General features: G+C 43.6%; 1 protein-coding gene across 1 annotated transcript in view; it reads right to left on the bottom strand.

The window, feature by feature from the left end:
* EHBP1 (EH domain binding protein 1) overlaps positions 1 to 11,097 on the bottom strand; it is a 204,935-nt gene extending 193,838 nt beyond the window's left edge. Inside the window, exon 1 of the mRNA XM_031060945.1 lies at positions 10,688 to 11,097. Within this exon, the coding sequence (XP_030916805.1) occupies positions 10,688 to 10,791 (104 nt within the window). The 5' untranslated portion in view covers positions 10,792 to 11,097. The remainder of the gene's footprint in view (positions 1 to 10,687) is intronic.
* Between the last annotated feature and the right edge of the window lie 950 nt (positions 11,098 to 12,047).

The raw sequence follows: 12,047 nt of genomic DNA, 5'->3' as shown, positions 1-12,047 counted from the left end.
GCTTTGTGTACTGTAAATGCTTTATTAGGGCCCACTCCAGAGTACGAGCCTGAATCCATGGGCAAAAATGTCCATATTCCTGTTTCCAGCAGGGCAACAGGAAAGGAGACAAGGGACTGCACTGTCATCTGCCACTGTACTACAACATTAGCCACCACCAGCACTACTGAAGTGACTGCTGATGGGTCAGAGGAGCACCCAGCACCAGGACTGGATAACCCTCATGCTGAAAATGCAGGTAATGCCTGGTTTTACTGCTGCTTTCCCTTGCAATACAGCTTCTCCCGAGGCAGCTAGAGCAGGAGGTAGCTCCAGGAACAGATGGGGAGTGAGAAACACAGAAATGTATCTAGCAGCTCCCTGCTCCAAAAATACACTGCACAAATGGCCACATGGAAGCACAGACTGACACAAACCCTAGTTCCAGGCACAGGGAGAGAGGCTGGGCAGCCAGCAGCTTTTGCCCTTGCAGATTCTCCAGTGTCTAATAAAAGGTGAGGGTATGGATTTTTACCTGCAGCCAAAGGGTCTGACCAAGACTCCTCTCTTCTGTCCAGAGGCCCTTTGTCACACAACCCATGCAAATAACAGCTGGAGGTTTGCACCCCTGCAAACCTTAGTTGGAACTGCCTGCTGAAACTTTCCAATCCAATGCTCAATTTGCTGGCCAGACAGAAAACTCAGGCATGTTTTAACATCACAAAAAAACTTTCTCTATATGAAGCAAAGCTAAAAATAAGGGAGAGACGCAAGGTTCAACACCAACAATGCAGCAGAAAACTTGTCATAGCCACTGACAACATGGACCCATCAACCACAACAGTGCTGGATGCCTGGAGGTGTCCTGGCTGTCTGCAAGGCTGGCAGCAGCGCTGGTGTGAGCTGTGGGGCACAGGGGCTGCCACAGGTGGCAGGTGATGTGTCAGGGGCAGCCCCTCACATCCAGTGCTCTGTAGGACCCTGCTCCAGCTCTCTCCTGGCAGCAGCTGCAGGCTTTCAGCTTTTCCTCCCAGAAAAGAGGGAAAAATGTGTGGAGGCAGGAAGGAAAAGTTGCCTTTCCCCCCTCCATCCCCCTGTAGACAGGACAGTCACAGACTGAAGAAAGCATCATGTCTCAAGCAGCACACGTTTATAGTTCTAGCACTATGGGTGATCACTCACTCTCAATCCTCCAGCAAAACATCCCTTGATTACATCAGTGGCTATGAGAATTTAGGTGTTAAGATTACTCTTGGTGAGCCTTCAGCTAAAAATTTTAAAAATCAAATCCCATTTAGTATAGGGGAAAAAAGGAATCTATGGAAAAGGAAATAATTCTTTTATTGCTTTAAGACTGTCTGTCCCAGCATCTTGAACAGATATGTAGACACTGGAGCTCAGAGTAGCCATCCACAGGGAAGAAAGCAAACCATTTTAGCAGTAAAGACAAAAAACCCACCAGCAAACAAACAAACAAACAAAAAGCAGAGCTTACAACCCATTATTCCCTTTTCCACATACACAAATCCCAAAAAAGGGGGGGAAGGGGTGTGAAAACACCATTGTATTTTTGAAAAAGTATCTTTCAAAATGTGTGAACAGTAAAAGCCATCCTAAATATGCCTCAGAACCAAGTAATGCTGTTATAAATTCTTCCAATTTTTGTGGTATGAGAGAAAGTGGTAAAAAATGGGTCAGGGCTTTCTCATTCTTAAAATTTTCTTACATGTCAAAGATGAAGGAATGCAGGGGAATTCACTCACTCAAGAGACACTTACTCCAAGCACTCTATCCATATACATCACATCTTGAACTATATAGTTATACTATAGATTATATGTACTTATTATGCACAGGTGACACTTCTTTGTCATGTGTCAGCTTTCAGAAACATCTCCCTGCCTTAACTTCTCTACCCAGTTAAGTTCGGCTCTTGAAGAGAAAAAGAAGTTTAAAAATCTTGTTCTCCTGAAATTTTTCACAGCTTTATACAACTATTGCTCAACTTACCTACAGGAAATGACAAACCACTAAATCAGTTTTCTAAGAGACAAAGAGACACAACTCTTAAAAGACAGGTACAGCTAGAAAATACAGCCAAGTAGATTTGCCCACCTGTCAGCATGACCAGAGCTGTAACCACATCAGGTGTCACCAGGAACTGTCAAGGTTAAATCCTCTGCTAATAAACCAAAGAAAAATCAGCAACAGGTTGGTTTGGAAATTTACAGATCTGAGTTAGATCTTTGCTGCAAAAGAGAACTTTTGACAGCTCTTCTTTGTTCTTTTAAATCTCTTCCTGCGTACTGACATAAACAAAGGGATTCAGAGTTTACTCAATGAGCAGACACAGAAAGTCAAGGAAATTCACAGTACTCACTCAGTGGCAGAGTACAGTGTGCTGCCAAGTGGATTCAATGATCCAGATTCTCCAGTTACTTCATTCAATACAGCTTTTGGTATTAACAGTTCTGGCAATGCAAATACCCTTCCCAAGCACAGCTGGGAGGGGAAAGTTAGTTTATGACGCCGGATGTAAAAGCAGAGGCACCACTGCATCAGCCTTAGCTCTAAAGAAAGGTCAGAACAGCTATCATCCCAGGGCATCAGGCAGCAACATACCTAATGAAGAGCTGACTTAGGGAATGTCTTTTGTCTGCCCGGCCTAGGTGAAAGGTGATGGGGCTTGTCCCAACAGGAGCAGCTGAATTTACACTCCCAGCAGAGCTGCACCCATCAGAAGCCACATCTCCCACCACAGCAGCCAGTGCCACCCATCCAGCAGCCCCAGACAGCTCTGATCCGTCCTACAGCACCAAGGCAGCTCACAGCACTTCTTTGGTGAGAAAAGAAGCCGCTGAACATGAAGGGTGACTGCTCATTACAGGTGCTTGTGGAGGTGGCACTCAGGAAACGAGCAGCAGTAATACAGGAGCCAAAACTGATGTGGTAGGAGAGTCTTAAAATACCCTGGATTGCTCTGATTCAGTTGTTCCTGGAACTTGAAATTATTTTGCTTTTGTGATGTTTGGTCAGCACTGAAGTCATTTTTCAAGACAGATCCATTAGAAATGAAAGGTCAGAGCTGCTTGTGTGCTGCTAAGCTGATACAGCAGCTCACCCAAAACAAAGCCCACAGAACACTGCAGGAGTGTGCACATGAAATAAAACCCAAACCAGTTTGTGCTAAAATAAATACACAGAGCCACAGAAACTGCAGCTCAGCAGCTGCAGACAGTTAAGCAGCTGCAGAGCCTGGCCACGGCTTTGGAGTAATCCTCAAGAAAGTCTCCTTAAACAATAAATTAGAAACAAAAAGAGCCCCCAGTAATGACTCTCCACTACAAAGAGAGCCTCAACAGGCAAACAAGAATTACTTCTGCGCTGCTCATCTTTACAGGTTTGCAGGCAGCTAGAAGCTGTAGTTCAGAAGGGCATGCACTTCTGATTCATCTCAAAAGCTTGTGCACTTGGAAGCCCTACAGTGACAGCACAGGGCACTGACTCAGGATCTGGGTGATTTAGCTGAAGCACTCCTAAGATGCTCTTGCCTGCAGCTGTGGCTCATCTCACCGCTCTGGCAGATTTTCCTCCCCATTGCATCAGGGCAGCATAAGGGAGGTGTGCCTGCTCCTCAGCTGCTGTAGTTCACACTCGCCTCACAAATGGGAGCTGAAGTTGATGGCACTTAATACTAACACACCTCACAGGCTCACTGTCACCCTGCCTCTGCCCCAGGGCAGAACACGACTGCTGCTTAGGGACAGTGACATCCCGCTCCACTTCTGAATCTAGAAAACCTCATGAGTCAGAGCCTTGGACAACAGCAATGTTAGTTATGGTTCTGCTAATTTTAGCTCGTGCTTTACCCACAGTTCCCAAATCCCTGCAATGCCTCTCCAGGTGCCAACAGCCACAGCTACCCTACACCTCAAGTGCCAAAACACACAGCTTCCAGATGAGAGGCTCTGGTGCACTTACAGAAACTGTACACTGCAGAAAGACATTTTTCAAATAAAGACAAGAGGAAGCAAACAAGGACAGCTTAATTTACCCTACTGCTCTGCACATATCTTAATAGGAACAAAAGTTCATCTGCACAGTTCCTGTGTTTCAGAGTCCACTCCAGGACACACAAGACAGACTTTGTGCAGAGGGCAGCTCAAGGAGTGTCCCACAAGGTAGCAAACAGCCTGCAAGGGCCAGCTTCTACCCCAAGGAGTGAAAGGAGAGAGAGGGGCAAGGGAAACAAACACACACTTCACACACTCTCCTCAGAGTAAACTGGGAAAGCTTTTAGAAGTAAATAAACACACACACCCCCACCCCCATATTCTCAGAAAGCCACCCAAGCAGAATGCTTTTACTACCGTGGCTGAAGGGTTTGTTTTATAAGAGTAGTTTCCCCAGATTTAGTCAACCTTACCAGCCTCCTCCTCCTCCTCCTTCTCTCCTTATTCACACTGAACTGTGAAAGGGACTTCAGCTCTCTCCAACCAATTAAAAACTAATTGAAGCAACAGACTGGCACTGTACAGCCTGAGCACTCTTAGAGATGGCAGACTCAGCTCGTATGAGGCCTACACAATGTCATAATATTTCATTTTATTTCACCTCATAGCATAAAGAGCTGAAAAGAATATTCACATGGATCCAACCCTAAAAAACAAATTGAAATCTTTACTGCAGTTCAAGTCACTGGGCTCAAATGAACAGCACACATCCTTTACTGCATGTGTGCACCACAGAGCCTGCAGGAACAGAGCAAGGTTTTATTTGTTCCAAAAGCTCCGTGAGGAAGTAATGCACACACACAGTTTCTCTCTCAAAAAGTAAAGCTATGTTAGAACATAAGTTAGTGTATTTTATTCATTCAAGGAGACATCTTCACCACTCTGACCATTAAAATGAAATATGTCTACACCCAGATATAATCGAACATTTTCTGCTTTTGCTGATTATTTCTGTTACTGATAGGACAGGAGACAAGGAATTGCTGAAAAGAAATGTGTCTTTCAGAGACAAACAAAATTCAGAACAAGTATTTATGCCAAATCTTTCGCCCCTACAGACCCTAAACTTTGTGCCCGCAGCTATCAATGCATTCTTTTAGAAACTGGACACAGAGACACAGGCACTCTTAAAACATTGCTGCAAATAGAAAATGGGTATAAATGTGCAGCACTGACAACCTAAAAAGTCATCAGCAAGAAAGACTTCACAAACACTGGTACCTTTTCTACTGAAATTTCTTTGCTGCCAATATGCAGCTAGCAACTCTGATGAGAAATCCCTAATTTGTGGTCCATGGAATAGATCTGAGGCTGTAAAAAGGTTTAGGAGGGGAGCCTGGCAAGGTAGGGAAGGAAAGCAGCTGGCATTAAGGAATTGGGATTCATAGACAACCTCCTGACAGAAGGCAGGCAGAGTCCATAGGAGCAAATCTGGGTTTCTGCAGTGAAGGATTTTCTTTTTGATACAAAGAAGAGAGACCCAAAAATGACAGAGGAGAATTGCCTTTGTGTGTGGACAGTAAATATGTTTTAATTGGCTGCAGATAGAAAGGGGGAAGACAGCTGTAAGGCAGCTGGTGGTGATTATTTGGAAAGAGTATGTTTGACACACAGTTTAAGCCTTCAAAAAATCCTCAGTCAAAACCAGAAATTAATAGCAAAGAAAATGCTGAAGTGTATTTGTAAATGGAGATTATTTAGTGTGGAATTAGAACTCAATAAAAAGTATAAGGACAGAGTACAATTTCATTGAGAAGAATAGAAGATAAAACACAAGAGAAATTGCATGGTGCTTTCCTTGCACAAGTTATATATACTACAGTACACCTGTATCACCAACACTCCAGCCTGATCAAAAACTCTGCAGAGCAAGCCCACGACACAACAGCACAGTGCACAGCAAAACTAATCCAAAGAGATTCAATATGATCACCCTTTATAGTCAAATGCACTTAGGGACTCAGGAAATCCCCTCTAACAACTGTGCAAAGCAAGAAAATTACGTGAGCAGTGTGACAGCCTGACCCCATGCAGGCAAACAAGGATTCTACAGCAACCAGTTAAGCCCAGGTCTTCTGGTGGCCTTTGGCACTGATGGGTTTGCTGGAAAGCAGCAAGCACAAGGCAGGCAGATCAGTGTGAACCGTGCAATCTCAAAAAGCTCATTTCTCTCCCATGCACAATGCATGCCAAATCTTAAGATTCCTGCAGCATCCAGTTATGAAACTACAATAGAAGAGGAAAACAGATGGCTAAAGCCTTTTGGAAAAAAAAAAAAAAAAGATTAAGCCTTACTTAATTTCCAAAAGAGAAATATGTGTATTTGAAAAGAGAGAACCCACTTCAGACCATACCTAATCGATATAAAAATAGGCAACTTGCCTCATGGACATGAAGCCTGTCTTCAGTTAAAGCTTCTGAACACATGAAAAGTTTAACCCTTTTAAACATCATGGCTCACCGTATTTATAAGAAGGATTTAAAAGTAAAGCAGTTCATGTAAGAAATGACAGACATTACAAACATTGTACAAAAATAACATTTTTCTTTATCTCTAAAGCAACTCCTGAACACAAATCCTGTATAAAAGCCTCTATGTTTACACTTTTCCAGCCTTTGTAAGCAGTTAGCACCTATGTTCAGGTGAGCAGCTTTCTTGCTCATAAAAGCATCCAATGAAGAATGACAAGTTAGGAACTTGGCAGCCTGAATTCTCTCAGTTCAGCCATTCTCTGTGGAAACCAGTCAGTATTACATTTGAAGCCTCTGTTGAGTTCTTGACTTGTGACATACCGCAGAACAATAAGGAAACAAAAAAACCACCCTAAAGAGCTCACGTGTTCAGCAGCAGATGTTTCAGCAGCTCTATAAAACTGCTATCAGAGCATCAGGTCCAAGTACTGGAACTGATCTCTGGTCCAAAGGAGAAGTTTCCTCCTCGGCTGAGCCTGAATCTCAGACAAGCCTCGACTCAGCTGCCAGAACAGCGGCCTCCCGCAGCTGGGCAGCCCCAGGTTACACGAGAGATTCATGCTGGGCTGGCAGCTTGAACCAGGACCAACAGGAGACCTGGGCTTCTTCAAACTGGCAGCAAAGCCAAAGGCATCCCAAACAGGGCCTGACACCAATGTTCAGGAACTGCACTGGGGTCTCTGCACAGGTCACAGCATTCCAGCTGCCAGGGATGCCCAGCACACTCCTGCCCCACACAGCACCCTCTGTCCTGACAGCATAGAGCAGGGAATACAGCTGCTCCTGTACAAGCCTAAGTAAAATGAATGAGGCTGATTTCTGGTTTTATTCAATGACTCTGCACTGAGGATAAGCACTGAATTAACTCCCTGGTGTCACATGTGGTCCTTTCAGGCCAGGGCTGTAGTTCACTGGTGAGGCTGTGTGGAAAATCCTGAGCTGCCCCAGCTTAGTCCAAGGGTAAATGGAGGATGACACACTCCAGCACTTTCAAGCAAGCACCCTTCAAAAAAATCAACTGCTTATATGATTAATGCAAAGTACTATGTTTTTGCAGTAGCAAGAGTCACTAATCCATATTAAAGACCAAGACTACATCTGTTTATTTATTTATTTTTAATGAAAGGTTCTAAATAAACCAACTGTTCAATTTTTCAAAGATACTGAGCAGCCACAATAATTAGGTCTGGGTCAGTGGGAGCTGCCAAAATGCCACAGAAGTGACTCAGTCCTGTTAATTATCTGAAAAATAAAGAACAGTGACAACACTGGACACTCCATCACGACCTATCTCCCCCAAACACACCACCAAGGAAGAGCAATCATTGGTGAGTGGCTGTCTGTAACCATTAGTAGGGACAAGAATTAGAAATTATAGACAGGAGAAAAAGCAAGGAAAGGTTTCGGCCCAATCTGGCCAAATGCTAAGAGATAATATAATCCTTTAAAAAAGGGAAGCAGCAACACTACAGCAGTGGTAACTTCTCACAGTACCAGGAGAATGCCAGAAAAAAAAAAGAGCAGGAGCTATTTTAAACACTAAGTTTAAAAAATAAAAATAAAAAAATAATTTAAAAAAACCAAACCAAACGAAACCAAAACTCCAATCAACACAAGTCCAGAGGAAACAGAGTATTAAAGCCAAACCAGAAATTCGGCCAACCTTGCACACCATCCACAATCAGTACAAAAATATTTTAACACACAAGTTTCTGAAGAGTCTGAAGAGTCAGACAAATGCAAACCTAACAGAAGACTGCAGTTCACAAAAAGGAACACAGCCTGTTTTGGTCATGCACAATCCTTGCTCACAGACACTTCTCAGTCCCAGTGTGTTTATGACTGTGTTGTCATTTACTTTAAAATATGAATGGAGCATTCTTTTCCTCCAGAAACACTGCATTGTTAAAATGCCAGTACATTAAAATAACTTACTGCTTACTACATTTCAATCAAACAAACTACAGACTACAGCACTGACACTTAATATATATTGAGTGCTTTCAGCAAGAGCAGCATATGGAGTTCATTTCTGGTGTTTTGTTCTCACATGGGCCAAACTCAGAGGCAAGACTCAGAAACAGATGAAGCAGTGATCCTTCGGGCATGCACAGAAACTGTATCTTCTCCTAAGCTAGGGAAACACTTAGTTGAAGGCTCTCAAAATACATAAATCCATAACCCTTCATTTCTATATAAGTTTGATTTATGGCAGAAATATAGTATTTTAGGTTGCATGCTTAAAGAACATTTTTTGTTAAGGTTCTCAAAATAACAGGAAGCAGAATCAAAGAGCTTACAGTCAAAGGACTTTATGAGTTATGTTTGTCCCCATTGTGATTTTTCCTAGAATTCATCCACATTTTACCACCACACTGCTCCTTTGTAATAGCCAACACAAGCACTGATCTTGTCTAGATTTAAACTCAAGAATGTAGAATGAAGGTTCAGAAGGACGACCTTTTTGCAAAAAATTAGTTACATATCTGAGGTTTGGAATGGCTCTCTCACTACTGCATACCCAGCCATTCTGCTAGGTGGGCACTCTCAGTTATGATTAACCAACAAGCTGCCTGTTTCTAAAATAATAAGATACTTCACAAGAGAACTTTTGTGTATGACTTTTTCTTAAACCAAGGAAAGGTTAGCTGCAATTCCAATGCAAATATTCCCCTGCAGGATTTATACTTTAGTGCTGAAGCATCCTGCAAATTCTCAGCAATAAGTGAATCAAAATGAAAATGAAACCTAAAACACCCTCATTAATGCAAAGAGAACATAAAAGGACATAAACCCAACTGCTGAAATAACCTGATCAACTAAAATTACTGTGGAAAACTCCTTGGCCTCTTTGGGACAGCAGATCCCATAAGATAATCAGGACAGCTTCTTTCAACTTCTACAATGTTTCCATTTGTAGTTTACACTGTGAAACCTAGTTCAACTTCCAGAAAAATTCTGTTTCTTAAACATCCTAAGCGTGAAGACAACTTGCTAAAAAAATCCAAAACATTTAACCTGACAGTGCTCCTTTAAGACAGAGCAGTGTGCAGCCTTCCAGCATATTTGACAGAGATTTCCTACTCCAAGAGATAGAATTTAAATTTGTAGAGGCAATTACTCATAACCAGTGAAAGCAGCCAATGCATGTGCCAAATTTGCCAACAAGAAGAAAGGCCAAGTATTAGAAAGGAGGTTGCAGTTTATTACAAGGCAATTTGAACATCTCGGTCCATGAGGTCTGGAAAGTATTTTCCTCATCCCCTGACACTACGTGCTCACACTAATGTGAGGAATTATGTCAGTAATATCAATATTCCAAACATACAAAACAGCAGTTAAGTATTTATATAATGGAGATCTTCCCCTGACTACTTAAAAGCTGCTTCTAGTCTTGCCTAGCAGATTTATTTAAGCTCATTTTGCACAGGAAAGATGATGTGCCAGACCCACACCATTAACTGCTGTCTAGTCAGCTCCAAAGCCATCCAACTGGACCACCATCGAACAGGATTCCTGTCTGATTAAACAAACACCTTAAGGCAATTCCCAAGGACCTGCCCCTTGCCCCTTCCTGTTAAAAGATAGAAAGGAAAAATGGAAAAGAAGAAAGAGACACATGACCTCCTCAGGTAAGGAAGTCAAAAACCAAAATGGGCATCCAACCCATATCTCCCATGACCACCATGTCCAGGACTGATCTCCAGTGCTCCTGTCAAACAACTCAAGGGTCAGTAGATAACACTCAGCATCCCCAAGCTGAATTGGCAGCTGAAAAGAGCTCATGGGAAACATAAAAAACAAAACAAAACAAAACAAACAAACAAACAAACAAAAAAACAAAAAAAAACAAAACAAAAAAACAAACAAAAAAAACCCAAACAAAAAGCCCCAGTAAAACCCAAAACTGACAACTAAAACCACATCAAGTTACAGATGTAAGCTAACAAATGTACCCTCCTCTGCAAGGTAAAACCAATGCCAGCCTAGAAAATCAATGGTACAGCACAAATCCAGCAGGTCCAGGGTAACCACACAGCAAAGCCAGCGCTCACTGAGAAAGACAAGCAGCTCATGCAGCTCTTCTGCAATGGGCTGGCAAGAGAAGGTAGGGGGATGCAAGAGCATGCACCTACCACACCATACACAGCGAGCAACATTTCCTATTTCAGCACCAGCAACTTACTCCATTATTTTTTACAGCAACATGAGCTGCTTCTTACCATTTTTTGGTGCACTCAACCATCAGTTCCTGGTAAGAGGCCACAAACTGGAACTTGGATGCATGTTTCCCAACACGCTGCAGTCTTTTCCAAACTGAAGCCATGGTGGTGAGAAATACCAGTCCTCTTACACAGCAGCAACTGTGTGAATACCAACGCCGGTTTCAAAGAGCGTGTGTGCTTGAGACTAGCAGGTTTATATACAGATACAGTAAAAAGAGTGTGGGAGAAACGTGACGGGGTGTCTACAATTCATATTCTGCCTCTCCCCTCCTCAGGGTAAATCCCAGTCTAGCGGAATGGCTCATCACTGGCCAGGAGCAGCATGCAGTAGCAGTAGACAGGTAATGGAAAGGAAGTTCTCTCATGGAATCATCATTCTTCACACAGTGGATGAAGGGAAGACTGCAGGACTGGAAGACAAATAAGACAGAGAGAAGAAACAGCATTGGTTAATACACTTCTCACTAAGTGCTGCAATTGCACGTGATCTTGTACCTTTCAAAGAACTACAAGCAACCACAAGAACACAGCCCTTTCCTGTTGTCATCTACACCCCTCCAGCCCCAAATAAATAAATAAATAAATAAAAATACTGCAGCAATTTCAGGAATTTAAACCACGAGACTGTTCGGAAACATATCAACATATCCTATTATCAGCACCATCATAACTGGCAACAACAACAAAAAAGGGCAGCTCGGGGCCACACGGAATCCTTGTGCAGCATCTCCGGGAAGCAGTGCAAAGTGGCTGAGGTGCTGCCAACATGCACCCAGAGGGAGGGACACCGGGAGATGAAGTTCTTTGTCTTGATGACAAAAGGTGTAACAGTTGTTTCCTCTAACACACCTCCCGCTTTCATCTCTCTGTCCAAAGAGAAGGATCAGCCAGGAAGACAGAAACGGAATGTTGCTGCCCAAATGCCTGTGCCAGGGTGAGGAGAAAGGCGAAAGAGGAAGGGGCATTTCCCGAGTCCTGGCTACCCAGGATTCCCCATCTTCCTCGCTGCATCATATTGAAATGGAAATGCCTCTCCATCCTGCACTGAGGAATGCTCATCAGGGAAGTGAAAAGGGAGAGGAGAAACCCAGGTGGGTCTCCTCCCTCGAAAGGAAAGCAGCATCTGCGCTGGGTGCGGGGGGAAAGCCTCTTCATTACGAATACAGGGAAGCAGAAGCTGGCCGCAGCTGGCGAGAAGTCAGGGTAGGATAGCATCAGAGCTGGCACCTGAAGTGGAATGGCCCCCGGGAGAGAGGGTCCCCAGGGAGCCCCGGGGCGAGGAGCGCCCCGCTCCGCCTCAGCAGCCCGTGTCACCTCCGCGCCCAGTCCGCCGGGGCAGCGCCCCCCGCCCTTGGCC

This window comes from Geospiza fortis, unplaced genomic scaffold, assembly GCF_000277835.1.
Source record: "Geospiza fortis unplaced genomic scaffold, GeoFor_1.0 scaffold134, whole genome shotgun sequence".
NCBI lineage: Eukaryota > Metazoa > Chordata > Aves > Passeriformes > Thraupidae > Geospiza > Geospiza fortis.
The sequence above is the reverse complement of the archived record's forward strand: the minus strand, read 5'-3'. Positions and strand labels throughout refer to the sequence as shown.